Below are 20,678 nucleotides of genomic sequence, written 5' to 3' on the forward strand. Positions count from 1 at the left end.
ATGAACAACAATTTCTCCTTCAGGTAATTTTTTCCTCCTCCCCCTTCCCTCTTCTGTTCACCATTCTGGTCTCAGCTCTTCTCCCCAACTGCCTATTACCTCCCCCTTCTGCCCCTGCTTCTTCTCGTTCTCCTATGGTCCACTCTCCTCTCCTATCAAATTCCCTCTTCTCCAGCCTTTCCCACCCACCTGACTACACTTATCACCTTCTAACTTCGCCATCCTACTTTTTTTTTATTCTGGCATCTCCCCCCTTACTTTCTAGTCCTGATAAAGGGTCTCAGCCCAAAACATCTACTGTTTACTCATTTCCACAGATGCTGCCTAGCCTTCTGAGTTCCTCCAGCATTTGCTCTGGATTTCCAGCATCTGGAGAACCTCTTGTGTTTGCAAGGCATTCTTAGATTGGACTTCCATCCTGCCTCAAGGGAAATAAACAATTCTTTAAGTACATGACATGAAGAACTTATGGTGGGTGGAAAGAGTGCAAAAGGTCAGACAAATAGCTTGTAACTACGTTGTGTGGATTCTTCAGCACTATCAAGTTCATTCATGCTTGCCTCTGAGAGGTTTAAATTAGGGAGTTGTATTGACAACTGTGAGGCAATCAGTGGCTTCTGAAAGGTGCAAATTAAAAAATGCTCCACTTCAGCTAAGTATTTGATGAATGATGGTAACCAATATGTACATAAAGGGTACTCGAATAAACCAACACCGCTGTTAGAGATGGAGAACAGGGAGTTAATCCTGTAAGACGTGCCTTCTGTTCCAATTGAATAATAATGTTCAAAGTCAAAGAATATGTTTGATTCTTTATTAATCAGCTAGCAAAACAAACAATCTTGAAGCAATAAAACTAATGAAACTAAAACTAGTGATATAACAAAATAAACAATCTTAATGTATTAAATGTACATAAACTTTCAATGTAGGTAAACACAAATTTTTGGCAAAGTTAAGCATAATTAAGTGAAATTAAGTGGTCAACCAAAATATATCATACCCAGCTGTCTCCATCTCTAACTCTAAGCAAACTAAAGACAAAGCATGAAAACAAAACTAAATTCTTTGCTTTTACCACACCCCCACTCATGTGACTAACTGCCACGCTGAACATGCAACACAGAATACAATACAGATAGAGAACAGATACATGGCTCCAACAGTCACAAAGTTGATATTGGATGTTTTGATGCAAAGAAGTTGATGAGGAATTTGTTGGATTCTGTTTTGTGGTAGGTTTTATTGTGTAATATCAGTGTAGCACACATTACTGAGGCCATAATGTTTTCTTTGACATGGGCACAGATTTCTTCATTATTTAATAAGTTTTGAATGTAAGTGAACACCACTATTTTAGATTAATATATCTGTCCAAAGGTGCAGCTACATTTCTGAGACATGTAACTACACTTACTGCTGTCTCTCATTATTGATAACTTCCATCCAGGTTTGATTCTACTTCATAGTCAACTCATCCTTGCGATTGCACTTACATCATTTATTGAAATCATTTTTCCAATTTCCTGTCTTTTCACATGGTGCCCTATTGGGAATATTTAGTTCTCAATCTTGTTCCCTTTACTGTATTCATCTCCATTATAGCTCTCAATTAAATCCCATTTATAACCGTTTACTCAACTGATTCGCCAATCAATGCTTCTTATATTAAGTGGCTCTAATGTGGATAATTTACCATTCTCTCTGTTTGGACTCATCCTCTTTAATCACTGTGGCCAATAAACTTTCCATCCCTTTAAAATCTGTGTAATCTTACTCCAAATCACAACAATGTTCTTTTGCCTTCACATTACCTTGTTGGTGTTCGGTTACTAAATTTCTCCTACCTGAAGCCAAACACCATCCTCCTCCTCAAATAACCCTTGCTTTGCAACCGTGTCCCCCAAACACTCCAAGCCTCATTATTTTAGCTTGCAGCCTCTCTGAGTTATCTTAATTTGGTAGGACTCTGGCTTCAGCCAAGTTTAAATATTGGTAAAACCATAAGATATAGGAGCAGAATTAGACTATTTGGCCCATCAAGTCTGTTTTGACATTTCATTATGGCTGATCCATTCTCCCTCTTAGCCTCAATCTCCTGCCTTCTTCCTATATCCTTTCATGCCCTGACTAATCAAGAATCTATTAACCTCTGCCTAAAAATACCCAATGACTTGGCCTCCATAGCCACCTGTGGTAATGCATTCCACAGATTCACCATTCTCTGGCTAAAGAAATTCCTCCTCATGCCATTCTAAAAGGATGCCCCTCTATTCTGAGGCTGATTCCTCTGGTCTTAGACTTCCCCACCATAGGAAACATCCTCTCCACGTCCACTCCATCAAGGCCTTTTGGCATATGATAGGTTTCAGTGAGGTCACTCCATCAGACAATAGGACCTGCATCCTGAGGCATTGACTGCAGGCCATCTGAAGATAATAAATGGGCTCTATTTTTGCAGATGTCTATAGGTCAATTTTATTCATGTCAGAAAATATAAAAAAAGTCATTGTATAGTAACCAACACTCCATACTATTGTAATGAATAGCATCAAAAGTGCTGAAGACTGATAAGAAAGAACAATTATTAAAAGTTGCGTGAGAGGGGAGATTATTCTGCTTTTTGTAGAAATAAATGTGTATATGTCTGTTTGTCTTTGAATTTAATAATAGTTTTGGAGCTTGTTCTTATATGTCAGATTGTACTCCCTGGGTAGCCAGTACTGATCCTAACAAAATTTGATCCCTCATCATGACAATTTTAAACTGATGCAGTTTGGAAAAATGTGTCAGTACCTGGAATCATGAAACTTCAGAATGAGCAAAAAAATACAACTGGTTCATATTGACCTTGAAGAAAAATCCAATTTATTGACTCTTAACTGTCTTAATTCAAGATCAATTAGCCATTAAAAATAGCCATGTCTCTTGGAGGAATAACTATACAAAGGATAGACATGTGATTGGGTACAAAAAGGTGACTTGAGCTTCAGTAATATTCATTGTCATCAGAGTGCCTGAACTGCATCCACCTTTTGTATGATTTTGTTTAGTCTCTGTAGAATCTCAGAAGCAACAAAATCTAATGGCATTTTCCACTGGTATCTCCTTGAAATCATAGATTGTTCTCTCTGTGAAAATTCATGGCCAAGATCTTAAAAAAACGATTCAAAATTGTGAAGGTGGACACATCATGTAATGTTTCACCAAGATTATTATGTGTATTAGATGACAGGTTAAAACTAACACATCATGGAATGGAGTCTATAGAATTCCAGTAAGTTTAATCTTAACAGCACTTTATTTTTAAATGCAAGCTTACTTTCAAATTATCACAGTTAAAAAATGCAATTGGAGGTAAAATACAGCATGCCAGAATAAAAGATTATTTTTAAACATTCCCTGCACAAGTTAGTTTTTTTTAAATAACGATTTTTAACATGTAAATAACAGACACTATCAAACAAATATAGCAAGCTTGATGAACAGGTGTTTTGGATTTAGTAGGAGAATGAATTAAATTTTATGGCTTTGTTCACTGAGAGGGAAATTCAATAATAATGACAATATTACACGGTCACAGTATAAAAAGCATTCATGCTATTTTTCCACCTCCTTTGAACAGCTGAAGCCAATAAGGTTTTGTTCTATTGAAGCCTCCAATGTCAGGACCAATACAAAGGGCATTTTGTAGTTGCTGGCGATATTGCCATATAAGAATTCTTAGGCTGTCGCAGCAATGATCCTAAATCATATAAATATTATAAAAGATGTGCTCTGTCACTGTCTATAAAAAAAACTCCATACATGTAAATTTCAGAAATAACCAGCATTTTGTTAATTTATCTAATGTTTTAGCCAAATCTTTTTCAGTATATTTATACCCTTATTTCCTGATATTTCTAAAAGGTCAGAATTCTTTCAAATTGCCCTGATTTGTATAGATTGTTTCTTTAGTTACCAACTTCCACATGAAATGACAAGGCACAAATTGTCAGACAAATTTGAGATTTAGATGATGCCGAGACAAGGAACTAACTTACAGTACTCTTTAACTCAAGAGTTACAAAACTCTTGCAGAGCTACATCCATTTTTAATTTGGTTTTAAAAATAAACGAAAAAGTAGGTTTACCACAAAAATAGAGGTAACTGTTAAAACTGGTCTAATTTTTTTAATTCCAAATGCTGTAGTTTGAAAAGATATAAAATCAAATATACCCATTAAGTTTTTTCTTGCATACATTTTAAGTCTTGTACACATCTGGATAATTTGAACAAACACAATAACCATGTGGAATGTGTTCTACATCATAAGCTATACAGAAAAGAAAAACTGAGGCTGGTTAAAGGAAAAATAGTGTAGCACTGCTTCTTGGTATAGAACACATTCACCTCCCCATCCACTGTACCTCCCAAATGACACCAGACTTTAATATACATCATATTGTATTCTGACTCTGTAATTTAAAAAGAATGATTCCATCCTGACAAGATACTTTGTGGATTATAATCAACCATTTGTTTTGAGAATGAACATGCCCTACCCATTATAGATATTGTATATATTACTTTTGAAAAAATATCTCAAAGATAAAGAATAGTATTTTGGAATGATTAAGAGCTCTGGAAATATAAGTAAGGAAAACATCACTACAGTAAAACATTATATACAGAACTGTACTGCTCCACAAATTGAGAATACAAATCAAAATACAACCACAATGTAAAAGCAGGCAACACCTCAATGCAGTTGGATTTCAATACTTCAAAACACAAATGTTCTTCTAAAGAAACACTAATTTATTACTGAGCTCAAGGCCTATTAAGAGCACATTACCGATAACAACAATGCACTTTGTCCCTTCAGGAGTAAATTTTCAATACCACAGAAATGCCTCAAGAATATGTTCTGAAAGTGTGAAAACAAAAAGGATTTGCGACATACAGTATTAGAAAACAGTAGTTTCATAATTCATGAACTCAGTTGGAGTCTCGGCACTATTGGTTTCCCTATTGAATTGCAAGTAATGGGAAGATACAAACTATAACCTTTATTAATGATAATTATCAAACAAACAGCACAATGCATGATTAAAGGAAACTAGTGCATGAATTATTCTGTCAGGCCAGGTGGACAAAATTGCATCCTGATATATTTTGGCTTATACCAAATTCATTTGCATTCTTGATGTGAAAATTAGGTATGTATGGTAGAGAGTGGCCTAGTTTGTTTTGCAGCAATAAATATGGAATGGATACAAGAACTTTGCTAGCATTACTGCCTCCAGTTCCTTTTGTTGAAGTGTCAAGATCAGAGTGAATAGATAGGCTGGCATCATATGGCTACCGTTAGTAGGGAGGACCTTTTGCTATATAGTTGTTCAGTTGAAGCAGTCAAATGAGTTAAAGGTTGGAGTCGTAAATGACTAGCTATGTTTGGAAGATATTTCACTATCTATACGGCATAAGACAGTTAAAAGATATGTTTGCAAATATGACTGATGTGATATTTTTGTTTGTTTCAATGTGATTAATTGTGCTCTTGTTTATAATCATCTCTTGTTGTACTCCAAGTCCAGGGTAACTTTGTTAAAGTGCATGTATCATGTTGTATTTAAACCATGTCATCTCACAGGCAGTAATATACTTTTGCTTTTTATGTTGTAAAATTATGATTTGCTCTCAAAAACATGGAAAATGTTTTACATGTCCACCACATACATACAACTTCCAACTGGATCATCTCCCATTAATGCACAATTTATTGACTTCATCTTAATTTCTGAACAACTATTTATAAGTAATATTTCTTTAATTCAACAATAACCCATAATATCTTTGTGTACCCTGTTACTCTTGCTGATAAAATGATCTACAGTTTTATGTGCCTTCATAACTAGAGATTACTTTTTAATTATCATAAAGATAACATCATTCAGCAACTGTCCTTTGAAATCCTCAATACCTATTGCAAGTCATCTTCCGAATTCTTAAACATTAAAATGGAATTGTAAATCTTCAGGGCTGGGCCTAATTTGATGCTCATGATCTTAATTATATCCATCTGTGTCAGCAACAGGAATGCTTCTCCATCAATCTGCTGTAAAACAGAACAAAATTTGTTGGTAAATCAACATTTAATTCACCAGCTCCAAATAGGTGGAAATTTATTATCAGCTTGAATAATCTCATTGCCCCAATACATACACTGTATACAAGTTGAGGACTCATATTCAAAAAAGTTTGTTTTCTTTAGGTGGGAGTTACAATAGACAGTAGACTACATTGTGCTACTGAAGGTGGCAGAAAACTACTGCCCACTTTCAGAGTTTTTGGGAACAAATCTGAATATGGTCATCAGCCTTAGGAATATTGGCAAAGTCATGGTACCAATAAAAGCATCTATGCCACAAAAATTGAGTTTTGCCATTAGCAGTTCATGCAGCAACTTGTTGGTTCTAATAAGTAGGACAGATTTTGTAGATTGCAGTAATATATGTAACTTCTGTCTCAATGAAATATACAGCTGCAGTGCAAAACTTTTTCACTACTGTTTTTAGGTATCCAAGATCTGGAAAGACATGTGATCGTACAACTTCATCAGCAAGGGATGGTTTAAGGAGTGAATGTTGGTTGAAAGTTGAATCTGTAGAAGCAGAGACCACTGAACAAATCTTACCTTGACTCCTTTCTTAGCTAATGAATACGAAGAAAGGATCGTGTGGAATTGCACACCTAAGAGCAGGATTTGGCATTCTGTTGAATATACCACCTAAATAAGACCATAAGACACAGGAGCAGAATTAGGCCATTTGGCCCATTGAGTCTGCTCCACCATCCAATCATGGTATATCCTTTTTTCTCCCCTTCCTGAGCCCCACTCCCTTGGCCTTCTCCCCATAAGCTTTGATACCGTGGCCAATCAAGAACCTATCAATCTCTGTATTAGATGCACCCAACTACCTGGCCTCCACAGCTGTCTGTGGTAACAGACTCCACAAATTCACCACCCGCTAGCTAAAGAATTTTCTCTGTATCCCTCTATCCTGAGTCTGTACCCTCTTGTCCTAGACTCCCCCACCATGGAAAACATCCTTTCCATATCTATTCTGTCTAGACCTTTTAACATTTGAAAGGTTTTAATGAGTCCCCCCTCATCCTTCTAAATTACAGTGAGTACAGGCCCAGAGCCATCAAAAATTCCTCATATGATAACCCTTTCACTCCCAGGATCATCCTGTGAATCTTTTCTGGACCCTCTCCAATGCCAACTCATCTATTCTTAGATAAGGAGCTCAAAACTGTTCACAATACTCATGGTGAGGCCTCACTGGTGCATTTTTAAGCCTCAGCATCACATCCCTGCTCTTATAATCTAGACCTCTTGAAATGAATGCCTTCCTCATCACTGATTCAACCTGCGAGTTAACCTTTAGGATATTCTGTATAAGGAATCCCAAGTCTCTTTGCATCTCAGATTTTTGAATTTTAACCCTATTTATAAAATAGTCTGCACATTTATTTATTTTACCAAAAAGAATAGCCATGCATTTTCCAATATTGTATTTCATTTGCCACTTTATTGCCCATTCTCCTAATCTGTATAAGTCCTTTTGCAGCCTTTTTGTGTCCTCAATGCGACCTGCCACTCCACCAATCTTCATGTCACCTGCAAACTTGGCTACAAAGCCATCTATTCCATCATCTAAATCATTGATATAGAGCATAAAAAGAAGCAATCCCAACACCAACCCCTGTGGAACACCACTAGTCACTGGCAGCCAAGCAGAAAAGGATCCTTTTATTCCCACTCGTTGCTTCCTATCAATCACTCAATGCTCTAACCATGCCAGTAACTTTCCTGTAATACCACGGGCTCTTAAATTCCTACACAATGGAGACTACAATGGGATGAGGCGGATTTGGGGATTGTAGACTGGGAACAGGCTATATGGTGGGATGGTTGAGGACCAGTGGAAGACTTCCAAAGAGATTTTTCACGGTACTCAACAAACGTATATTCTAGTTAAAAGTAAGGACAGTAAAGGTGGGGAGGGCCAGCCTTGGATGACTAAGGAAATAAAAGAAGGCATCAGACTAAAAATTGGTGCATACAAAGTCACCAAGAGTAGTGGGTAACTGGACGATTGGGAAAACTTTAAAAAATAACAAAGGTTCACTAAGCGAGCAATAAAGGAAGGGAAAGTAGATTATGAAAATAAACTAGCACAAGATATAAAAATGGATAGAAAGAGTTTTTATAATTATATAAAGCAGAAAAGGGTGGCTAAAGTGATCGTAGGTCCCTTGGAGGATGAGAAGGAGGAATTGATATAGGGTAATGGGGAAATGGTTTTAAATGACTATTATGTCCTTCACGGTGGAGGACATGTCTAACATACCAACAAGAGATATTATGGATGTGATGGGAGGTGAGGACCTTGGTACAATAGCTATCACTAAAGAGGTAGCGCTGAGCAAACTTGTGGATCTAAAGACAGATAAGTCCCCTGGTCCTGATGGAATGTATTCCAGGGTACTGAAAGAAATGGCAAAAGTTATAGTAGAGGCTTTGGTGATAATTTACCAAAATTCTCTGGACTCTGGGCAGCTCCCAGTGGATTAGAAGATGGTAAATGTCATGCCACTGTTCAAAAAAAAAAATGTAGGCAAAAGGCAGGTAACTATAGGCCAGTTAGTTTAGCATCTGTAGTTCGGAAAATGCTTGAAGCCATCATTAAAGAAGAAATAACGCGGCACCTGGAAAGAAATGGATCCATCAGGCAGATGCAGCATGGATTCAGCAAAGGCAGGTCCCGTTTGACAAACTTACTGGAATTCTTTGAGGATATAATGAGCACAGTGGATATAGGGGAACAGATGGACGTTATTTTCTTGGATTTCCAGAAGGCATTTGATAAAGTGCCACATAACCCTTATCCATAAGATAAGGATACATAGAGTTGAGGGTGACATATTAGCATGGATAGAGGATTGGTTAATTAATAGAAAGCAGAGAGTTGGGATACGTGGGTGTGACTCTGGGTGACAATCAGTGGTGAGCGGTGTACCACAGGGGTCGGTGCTGGGCCAGCAACTGTTCACGATATACATTAACGGTCTGGAAGAGGGGATCCAGTGTAATGTATCTAAGTTTGCTGATGATGCTAAATTAGGTGGAAAAACAAACTGCATAAGATACAGAGAGTCTGCAGAAAGATATAGACAAGTTAAGTAAGTGGGCCAAGGTCTGGCAGATGGAATACATTGTTGGTAAATGCGAGGTCATGCACTTTGGAAGGAAAATTGAAGCAGTACATTATTATTTAAATGATAAGAAATGCAGCATGCTGCTCTGCAGAGGGAGTTGGGAGTGCTTGTGCATGAATCACAAAAGGTTGGTTTGCAGGTGCAGCAGGCTATCAAGAAGGCAAATGGAATGTTGGCCTTCATTGCTAGAGGGATTGAATTCAAGAGCAGGGAGGCTATGCTGCAACTGTACACGGTACTGGTGAGGCCATTCCTGGAGTACTACACGCAATTCTGGTTGCCTTACTTGAGGAAGGATTTACTGGCTTTGGAGGTGATGCAGAGGAGGTTCACCAGGTTAATCCCAGAGATAAGGGGGTGAGATTATGAGGAGAGATTAAGACACCTGGGACTGTACTTGCTGGAATTCAGAAAAATGAGAGGAGATATGATAGAAACATATAAAATTATGAAAGGGATAGATAAAATAGAGGCAGGAAAGTTGCTTCCACCGGTAGGCGGAACTAAAACTAGTGGCCAAAGTCTCACGATTTGGGGGAGCAGATTTAGGACAGAGATGAGGAGGAACTGCTTTGCCCAGAGAGTGGTGAATCTGTGGAATCCTCTGCCCGATGAAGCAGTGGAGGCTATCTCAGTAACTATACTTAAGATAAGGTTGGATAGATTTTTGCATAGTAGGGGAATTAAGGGTTATGGGGTGGTAGGTGGAGATGAGTCCACAGCCAGATCATCCGTGGCGGAGCAAGCTTGATGGCCCAGATGGCCGACTCATTTCGATGTTTAGATGATATTCTTTAAGATGATCGACTCATAAATACTCATTTAGTTTCTCTGCCATCTCCTTGTCTCCCATTATTATTTCTCAGGCCTCATTTTCTAGTGATCCTATATCCACTCTCATTTCTCTTTTATTTTTTATGTACTTGAAAAAGCTTTTTCTATCTCACCTTGCTATTGTTTGCTATCTTTTCCCTCCTAATGATTCTTTTAGTTGTTTTGGCTTCCCTCGTCAGCCACAGATGTACTATTTTGCCATATGAGGATACATCTATTCTGCACCTTCTGTTTGGAGGCCTGTATATAACTGCCAGCAGTGTCCTTTTACCCTTGTAGTTTCTAAACTCAACCTGCAAGGATTCTTCTGATCTTATGCCACACCTTCTTAATGATTTGATGCTATTTTTTTTACCAGCAGAGCCATGCCACCCCCTCTGCCTATCTTCCTATCCCTCCAATACAATGTATAACCTTGGACATTCAGCTTCCAACTACAACCATCCTTCAGCAACAATTCAGAGATAGCCACAGCATCATACCCAACAATTTGTAAAAGTGCAACAAGATCATCCATCTTATTTCTTATACCCTGTTCATTGAGATATTACACTTTGAGTTCTGCATTTGCTACCCTATTTGATTCTGCATCCCTAATGCACTGATACTCACCCTGCTGGCTGCAATTTTGTCCTATCATCTGCCTGTCCTTCCTGACAGTCTGACTGTACGCTATCTTTGCTTTTAACTTTTATTATTAAAGTACAAGGGGGGATTGATAAGTTCGTGGTCTAAGGTAGAAGGAGTCAATTTTAGAAAACCTAGCACATTTATTTTTCCTACATTTATACACCTAGTCCAGCGGTCGTGGAGCATAAGGATCCCTTCTTTGTAGAAGTCGGTGTCTTGGACCTCCAGCAGTGGTCAACAGCAGGGGTGATTGATAAATTCGTGGCCTAAGGTAGAAGGAGATGAGTTATTAAATTCAAACTTTCTGCATTTTCACTCAAAGTGTTGAGCTGCACGTGCAAGTAACGAGAGCTGTATAAATCATCGCCTTCTACCTTAGGCCACAAACTTATCAATCACCCCTGCAGTGGACCACCTGGAGGTCCAAGATGCTCTCGTTACATGCACATGCAGGTCAACTCTTTGAGTGATAATGCAGAACGTTTGTTAATAACGTCTACCTTAGGCCATGAACTTATCAATCACCCATGCTGTGGTTCCCTTCTACAAAGAAGGGATCCGTATGCTCCACGACCACTGGACTAAGTGTGTAAATGTAGGAAGGAACTATGCTGAAAAACAAATATGCTAGGTTTTCTAAAATTGATTCCTTCTACCTTAGGCCACAAACTTATCAATCACCCCTCGTACATATATGTCACCATATACAACTAAGTTAAAATTAATTTAGTCATATGAGGCCACTAATTGGAAACTCCAGAAAAGCCTCTACTTGGCGTTTCCTCAATAAATGTATCACATCCAAAATTTTACACATGACTGATTTAACTGTAGTATCAGCATTGACTCCTGCCCGCTTTTTGAAGACAGTCAGAAGATATTCAATAAGAATCCTGCTCATGTCCTCTACCTCCATAAAGAACACCTTTTTGATCCCTAACAGAGCCATATGAGCAGAAATAGGCCACTCAGCCCATCCAGTCTGCTCTGCCATGGCTGATTTACAATCACTCTCAACCCCATTCTGCTAACCTCTCCCCGTAGCCCTTGACACCATTACTTATCAAGAGCCTATTAACCTTTGCTTTAAATATACCCTCTCAAACTGCAGGGTGAATTCTATCATCATTGCTTCCTAAGGGTTCCTTTACCTTAAGCTCACTTATCAAATCTGGCTTACACACAATCCAATCCAGAATTGCCTTTTCCCTAGTGGTCTCAATTATAAGCTGTTCTGAATGGCCACCTTGTAGGCATTCTACAAATTTTGTCTGTTTGGATCCAAAACAAACTTGATTTTTCTAACCTACTGCATATTGAAACTCCCCCGTGACTATCGCCCATTGTAATTTGTACCCCACGTCCTGACTATTGTTTGGAGCTCCGTACTTAAACTCCCATCAGCAGCTTTTTACCTTTGTAGTTTCTTAACTACCCACAAAGATTTTACATCTCCAGATCCCATGTCACATTCTAAGGATTTGATTTCATTATTTGCCAACAGAGCCATCCCAGTCCTCTGCCTGTTCTTTCGATACAATGTGTATCCTTGGATACAGCCAACTCATTTCATAATTATTCTGTCATCCTCTTGCTCTTTATGGAATTATAAAACTTCTTTTGACTTACTTTACATTACTCATAGCTTTGTCTTTTTTCAGAACAATGCTAATTAAATTATGATCATGACTATAAAGCTTCTCTCTGATTTATATGCCGAGATGTAGAACTTGAAGCTATATCCACATTTGTTAGGCTTGCTATGTACTGTTAATAAAGTTCTCTCAAATTTTGTTCATTTCTACTTCTTACAATGATTAGACCCCAGCTAATATTGGGGAGCTACTTAACATATTTTTCTCCACCATTCACATTTTCTTGTCTTTGTCACAGGTGGGAACTATCAGTCATTTGTCAGAATTTTATTATAATTTTCCTGCCAGCCGTAGCATATTTTTCTGAGTGTATTCTAATGGGAACAAATTTCAGAAGTACTTGTAATTAAATCAATCATTTACACAGTACAAAAGGAATTTAATTATCTTTTTTATCCTTTAAGCTTATTGTTTGGTAATTAACCTGAACATTAAAATGATTCTTGATTGGGACTTCAGTTGACATCAATGCAAATATTAACGAACAGACTCAATTGTTTGAACAGCATTAAAGTCAAATATATAATTCAGGAAAATAATAATTACATACAACAATGCATATTTTATATGTACACAAGGAATAGAAAAACATACAAAAGTGTCATAAAAATGCATTGTTGCAATATTTTTATTAATGAATTTTAAATAGTAATTAAATAGGACATAATCTCCCCCTTCTATTGTTCATCAATCTTCCCTGTACATCTTATATAGGCTTAAATTGCAATTATTTTTGTGTACAATTTTATGGTAATTAATGGAGGATAATTTGCCACTGAAGCTATAATAACTGACAAATAATCACATGTGCATTTCTAGCAGGACCGAAACAAGGAATAAGGATCTATATTCAGCTTTCTGCCTTAGCTTGCTGACCTGAGGGCTTACTGCAACATCTTCACGAATGACATTGGTTATCTCAGTAAAGGGACTGATACTGGGACGTTACAAATCCGTTAATGGCTGTTTTAACTTCCTGTAGTGATTTTTTAATGTCACCGTACCATATTGTGTAAAGTAGGTGCAGTGACACTCATTATGAATGGATTATAATCTGTTAACTGAAAAATGATTTTATGTTCCCCATCAGGGAAAATACCTTAAGGGTTCCCCAGTAATTACATGGAATAATGTTCCTCAACATCCTTTAGACAAGAGGTTCCCAGCTTGGGCTCTGCAGACCCCTTGGTTAATGGTAGGAGTTCATGGCATAAAAAAAAAGGTTGGGAACAGTTGCTCACTATTTTGGCTGTCTTAACTAGTGTAAGGTTATATTTTAGGTAGAGAGGGAAAAAAAGCTCTAAATTGATGAGTTTTGGAAACTCTATCTTTGGCATTTGGAAGAGATAATTCTGTCTGCCAAATGATCAATCTGTTGCCACATCTAAGCTCACAAAATAAATCTATCCTGCAGAAAATCTTTTACTGTCTACAAATTTGTATGAATAATGTGCTCATAAATAAATTAGATTCTGTGATTCTGAATTGTACTCGGGATTCATACATTCTCATGTTACTTCCACACATTTGTTTTACTTCTGCTGTCTCTGGTCTCACTGATTATAATTGTTATATTTCCACAATTACTTAAGTAAGCTTAAAAAATGATGCACTCTGAATTATTCAAATATAATTATGACACCGAACATAGCCATTGCTTAAAGGTTTTTGGAATTCAAAATTCCATCATGGAGATCTGTGTCCCAGTCAAAGAAGATTTAGATAGGAGGTTTTCCTTTTCTCAATCAGTGAGATAAGTAACTGGAATTCATTTTGCAGGTACCCTAGTTTCTGACACAATTTTCTAATACAATGGATTCCGGTTAATTGGGGCAGCCACTTGCTTGGGCCAACTCTTAAAAGAACAAAAATTAATTGAGAAAATAGCCAGGTTCCCTTCATTTATTTGGGAGACTGTGCTGCTTAATTGGGACAGGAACTGTTGCCAGTTTCTAATTAGTATCGGTTGTGTGCACTTTTGTGGCCGTTTTAGAGCAGTTTTTAAACAGCTTCACTTGTTTGTGTTTGTGTTCCTGATGGTTGGCGAGTTACAAGCAGTAAGACAATCGTGGTTTCAAACATTCAAACACTCAGGCTTGAAGATGCCAGAAATGGCCAGGAATCAAAATGAAGCAACTTCACTATTTCAACAAGTTAGGGACTATGAAAGATTTGAATGTATTGATAATCATCTTGAATGTTATAATGAAAAGGAAGATTTGGAGGATGCAATCTTTGAAAGCATTATATGAAGGCAGTCCATCATCTGCACCAGGTGTCTGCACTGATTTCGTTCATTTACAGTTGATTGAAAGGACGAGGCAGCACACACTTGGTGAATTTCTTTGTGGATAACTAGTGGGAATTAATACACAGTTTTATAAGAATGTAGTAGTTTTGATAGTATTCTAACTTGTTCTGTATTTCAATTAAATACATAATTTGTTATTCATTTTGTCTTTTTTATACCTTTTTAACTATTTCCAAGAAACTTCAGCTAATTGGAGCAGCCGCTTAATTGGGCCAAAATGTACTGGCCTTAATGTATCCCAATTAACCAGAGTCCACTGTATTCATTTGTAGTGGTCAATGTATTTATCATATAGAAAGAAGTAGAAAGATTACCTTTACATGCATCAGGTAATACTCAATATGCATCAGATAATAAAACAAAATAAATACATCAACTTTAGTTGATAATTAATTGCAAAATTCGAGAAGCATTTACCAGGTTCTTAATATTAAAATGATTTGTTCAGAAATTAGAACCTATTCCTGAAATAAAGGTGCAAACAGAAAATTCCAGTTACAGTTACAATTAAAATACACAGTCATTTGTGTCTCTGGTGAAAGTAATAGGTTTGAAATGAAAATCAAATTAGCAGGCAAAAGCCTGGCTTATATCACAGCAGTCATGCCAGCTCAATACTGTGACAGTCAACCAATAAGGTGGTAGAAACTGGGGGTTTCTTTTTTTTTACCTCTTCTTTGAAGATTTTTGCTTGTAGTTCACAACCGGGGAGAGTCTGCACAAAGTCTGCAACCTGAATATGAAACAAAAAAGGAATATTTATTTCAAAATATGAAGCAAGATTGGTTGTATTATCTTTGGACGTCTATGATTTCCGCAATGCTTTGTTGCTCATGAAGTATTTCTGAAGTGTTTGTTGGCTTTGAAGGAAATGTAGGAGTGGATGTGTGTACAGCTCGGATCTATCAGAAGCAATGGATGGTATCCATCTAACTTGTTTATAGATGCTGGTTGGGAAATGATCACTGAATAGAAATGGTGATTAAAGCATTCCTCTTCACTGTGTTAGTGGAGTTCCACAGGGATCTGTACTAGAGCTTTTGCTGTTTGTGATGTATAGATATATGACCTAGCTGAAAATGTAGATAGGCGGTTAGTAAGTTTGCAGATGATAGAAAAGAATACAGTGCAATATAGACTAGTTGCAGATATGGGCAGAAAATGGCAGATGGAGTTTAACCCAGATAAATGTGAGGTGTTTAGGACAAATGCAAGGAGACAGTACAAGACCCTTTACAGTGTTGCTGAGTAGAGAGATCTTGGGATCCAAATTCCTAGCTCCATGAGTGCAGCTACACACGTCGTGAATGCGGTTAAGAAGGCTTATGGAATGCTTGCTTTTATTAGTCGAGGCATTGAGTTCCAAAGTCAAGAGGTTATGTTGCAATGTTATAAATCTCTGGTTAGGCTGCATCTGGAGTATTGCATACAGTTCCCAGTATAAGAAGGACATTGAGGCTTTGGAGAGGGTGCTGAAGAGGTTTACCAGGGTGCTGACTGGTATTGAGTACATGTTGTATCATGAGAAGCTGGAGAAACTTTGGATGTTTTCTTTGGAACAGCGGAGGCTGAGTGGGAGATCTGATAGAGGCTTATAAGATTTTATGAGAGCCATAGCTAGAGTAGATAGGTAGTATCTTTTCCCCAGGTTAGGAATGTCTAAATCCAGAGGGTATACCTTGAAGGTGAGAGGTGGTAGGTTTGAAGGGGAATGTGAGGGGTGGGCTTTTTAAGAGTGTGACGGCTGCCTGGAATGGTGGTACAGGCAAATACATTAAAGACGTTTAAGAGATGTTTAGATAGGCACGTGAATGTCAGGAAGCTGGACTTTGTGTAGGCAGGATGGATTCATTATTTTGGGGGCTTTTAGATTTACTTTTTAGCTGGTTAACTAATACATACTGGCCCAAAGGGCCTGTTCCTCTGTACTGTTCCACGTTCTTCTTAAATTACTGTAGAATTGTTTATGTTATCTGCCGCAGACAGGCTGTGCCCTGATTTAGAATCTCATCCTGAAGATCTGTCAGTGCAACGCTCACTCAGAACTGGACTGAAGTTCAGCCTTGCTCATGTGTCTGGGGGGGGGGAGTTTAACCAACAAAGTTCCAACCCAGAGGCAAGAATGCTACTATTGAGAAATGGTTGATACCTCTCTCAGGATAACAGCTTGTCTGAATCCTTGTTCTTTCTCAATATCCAGCCTGATTCCAGAAAGCAATATGTGTGCAATCCTTAGGGTAGTACTTAGGGTTGTCAATAATGTACATGAACCCAGGTGTCAAACATGCTGCTTTCAGTTGTTCATGGAGGACAGGATAAATACGGGATTAGTCTTCTGCTTCAACAGGCTTACTGATGATACTGACATATAACATTGAAAAAGTCAAATCTAGAGTTTAAAGACCTCATGATAGTTGATTTTAGGTGTTGATATTAGAGAATATGGAATCCTACAATTACTATCCCGGAAAAGCACCTTGCTCACATTAGGTTCCACCTTTTCTGATAAGAGAGAGCAGTGTGTTAGCAGTCATACAAAATATATTTCAGTGATGTGCATATCATAGATGGATTGCAAATTATAGAGACCCAAGGCTAATAAAATATGCAGAAGAGATAAACCTGCAATTATTAGGCTGGGATCCTGATTAGTAGAGATGACAGGTAGTGGATGAAGGGAATTTTTTTAATTAAGAGTGAGACTAGAAATGGTTTGTGATATAAGACATTGTTTAATGCATTTGTTGCCATTGACCACTCAATGAACTCCTTCCCATAGCATAAAAATGATTAACGGAGAAATGATTCTTCTGTTTCTGAGGGTTGACGTACGTTAACTGATGGAAATGAATTGAAGATGACCTACTGTTGCAACGCAGGAAGCATAAAACACATGTTGTTCAGATTGAAATTAAATAGAAGGGCATCATCCCTAGAGATTTTTGCATATTGATATTCTGACTTTTACTCATGGTATGTTGAAAGACAGCACAGAATAAATGCATTTTAAAGACATCAGATTATTATTTTTTTGCTGAGAATATAGATTTATTATGCTTTCTGTCTTTGTGGTGTGACTAGAAATTTACAATGTAAGCACAATATTGTGTTGCTATAGTGCAGGGGTTCCCAAACTTTTTTACGCATGGACCAATGCCATTAAGCAAGGGATCTGTGGACCTCAGGTTGGGAACCCCTGCAATAGTGAAATGAATCTGACTAGGAAGGTCTCAAAACTCGGTGGGATAGAAAACAGGCCCTTCTATCCACCTCATCCAAGTTTCCAACCTGAGTTAGTTCCAGTTGTCTGCATTTGCTCCGTTGTCCCCTCTAACCCTTTCTGAGCAGCCTCTGGAAGTTAGCAGCCAGGAAACTTGTATAAATATTTTTCACCAGCTTGACTGACCAAACTGCCTATTGAGAGGGCAAACTGTAGAAGTTGTTAGAGTTCAAGGAACTGTTGTACTTAACAGTTGGACCAATGTGGATACAGTACATGTCGGTTAGATTGATCATTTGTACTGGTGACTGGTGTGTGTGGGGGATGGTGAAAGAATGGGAGTGTAGATGATCAGTCTTAGGGAAGGGGAATCTAAAATTAGAGGGCATAGATATAAGATGAAATATTTAAAGGTAATCTGAGGGGCAACTTTTTCCACGTAGGAGGGGATGAATATGTGAAATGAGCTGTTTGACATGAGTACAATTACAAAGTTAGAAGACATTTGGACAGATAGTTGGATAGGAAAGGGTTAGAGGGAAGGGAATATAGGACCAAATGCAGGCAACTGGGACTAATTCAGATAGGCAACTAGGATGAGTTGGGTTGAAGGGCCTATTTCCATTCCGTTTAATTCTGTGCCACAATCAGGAGGACAATGGAAGCACAGAGATGGTCCTCTGCAGATTACACAATTGTTTGGGATGATTTGCTGCAGGTCATTGATACACATGGCAATAATAAACCAACACTTCTTTCAGGTTATCCTCTCAGCCTCCAACATTCCAGACGGGAAAATACAAGTCTTTCCATCTGCCCCTTGCTCCTACTCTCTAACCCAGGCAACACCCTGGTGATTCTTTTGAATCCTTTCACGTCTTCCCTGTAATGCAGAACTGAAATCCATGTGTATTCCAAAGGTGAATTAACCAAAGCAACTTCCTGACCTTTTTATTCGAAGCCCTGATCAAAAAGGAAAGTCATCTTCTTTACCACCCTGGGGCCAGTTGCATGGAACATAAAACTCTCCAATCACACAAGTCCAATTAGATACCTCTGCTCAGTCTCTCCCATCACACAAGTCCAGTTAGATACCTCTGCTCAGTCTCTCCCATCACACAAGTCCAGTTAGATACCTCTCCTCAGTCTCTCCCATCACACACGTCCAGTTAGATACCTCTACTCAGTCTCTCCCATCACACACATCCAGTTAGATACCTCTACTCAGTCTCTCCCATCACACGTCCAGTTAGATACCTCTCCTCAGTCTCTCCCATTACACGTCCAGTTAGATACCTCTGCTCAGTCTTTCCCATCACACGTCCAGTTAGATACCTCTCCTCAGTCTCTCCCATCACACGTCCAGTTAGATACCTCTGCTCAGTCTCTCCCACCACACAAGTCCAGTTAGATACCTCTGCTCAGTCTCTCCCATCACACGTCCAGTTAGATACCTCTCCTCAGTCTCTCCCATGTATCAGATGCATATGGTACTGAAACAGACCTTTCGGCCATCAAGTCTTCACTATCTTTAAGCATATATTTATATTATTCCTATATTAGTATTAGTTTATTCTTCCCATATTCCCATTTATGGCCATCGGATCCTACTCCTGCTGTAGGCACTAGAGACAATTTGCAGTGACCAATGAGCCTTCCATTGAATCTTGGAATATGGGAGGAAACTGGAGAATCAGGAGACTCACCACTTTAACATGTGGTCAGGCCATGAAATCTAGAAAGGGGAAAGAAGGGTCTCAGCCCAAGCATCAACTGTTTACTCCCTCCATAGATAACACCTAACTTGTTGAGCTCCCCTAGTATTTTCTGAATTGCGTGTTGCACGGGTAAGTTATAATTCACTCAAATCACATTCATTTCCTATCTGTCATTACCCCCTCACCTCTTCAAGTATCCAGTATGATGCCTCCTAGTCTAATGGCAGAGTCGGACTCTCAAAGTCACACTTGGACCAATATTTGGCATTGCCCATTTGGACTCTAGTATGGTAAGATCATCACCCTTGAGTAAGTCAGGTTGTAGAGAGGATCTGAGTAGCCTACTGCAAAGGACTGAGAATGTATGGAAGAGTAAATCTCTGCAGTTAATATTGAGTGCAGCAGAAACTGTTCAATTCCCTGGTCTTTCATTGGATTGCCTTAAACTAGTCTACACCATTTCCCTGCAAATATTGATCACCAGGCGGCAGCTCATCTTTTCATCTGTTTGTAGACAGGTGGGAAGACATGAACTTGCGGGACCAGTAGGGAATTAATAGGTAGTTGACTGCTTTTGGTTCAATACTTTGTTTCAACTGCATTGGGAAGTGAAACACTGTGATTAGTTTTGACATTAGCCGAAGGCAGTAATTTGAAAGGCTGGCTCAACATCTTGACAAATGCAGTAGATGAGACAGAGTCTTCCTCGGTGCTTGACAGTCGTTTGAAAGTAAGGGCAAATATGTGAACAGCAAACCTTCCCATGGTGGCTAAAGATCCTACTGCCAGTTGGTGGATGGAATAGAATCCATTTCCTGACTTCTGGTGGGTCTCAGTCTGGGCTCATGGATGCCTCAGCATGAAGCTGGTTTTACCACACAGAGAGCTTGTGCGTTGAATTATTTTCTATTTGCTTACGGGGCCGGGGGTTTCATTGTGGAGGTGGTGGTGAACTTCTTTTTTGAACCACTTTAAGTATTTCTGATCAAGGTACTCCCACAGTGCGATGGCCAGAAGGTAAGGAGTTCACCATGTAGTC

General features: G+C 38.5%; 1 protein-coding gene across 2 annotated transcripts in view; it reads right to left on the bottom strand.

The window, feature by feature from the left end:
* Nucleotides 1-827: 827 nt before the first annotated feature.
* Nucleotides 828-20,678, bottom strand: part of LOC132401655 (lethal(3)malignant brain tumor-like protein 4) — a 380,142-nt gene continuing 360,291 nt past the window's right edge. The window contains exons 21-22 of one of the 2 annotated variants that reach the window (XM_059983770.1): nt 15,372-15,434; nt 828-6,101 (exon numbers count right to left, since the gene is read on the bottom strand). In XM_059983770.1, the coding sequence (XP_059839753.1) occupies nt 5,967-6,101; nt 15,372-15,434 (198 nt within the window). In that variant the 3' untranslated portion in view covers nt 828-5,966. The remainder of the gene's footprint in view (nt 6,102-15,371; nt 15,435-20,678) is intronic. The other variant, XM_059983710.1, reaches the window with a different exon arrangement.

Source organism: Hypanus sabinus, chromosome 1 (genome assembly GCF_030144855.1).
Source record: "Hypanus sabinus isolate sHypSab1 chromosome 1, sHypSab1.hap1, whole genome shotgun sequence".
NCBI lineage: Eukaryota > Metazoa > Chordata > Chondrichthyes > Myliobatiformes > Dasyatidae > Hypanus > Hypanus sabinus.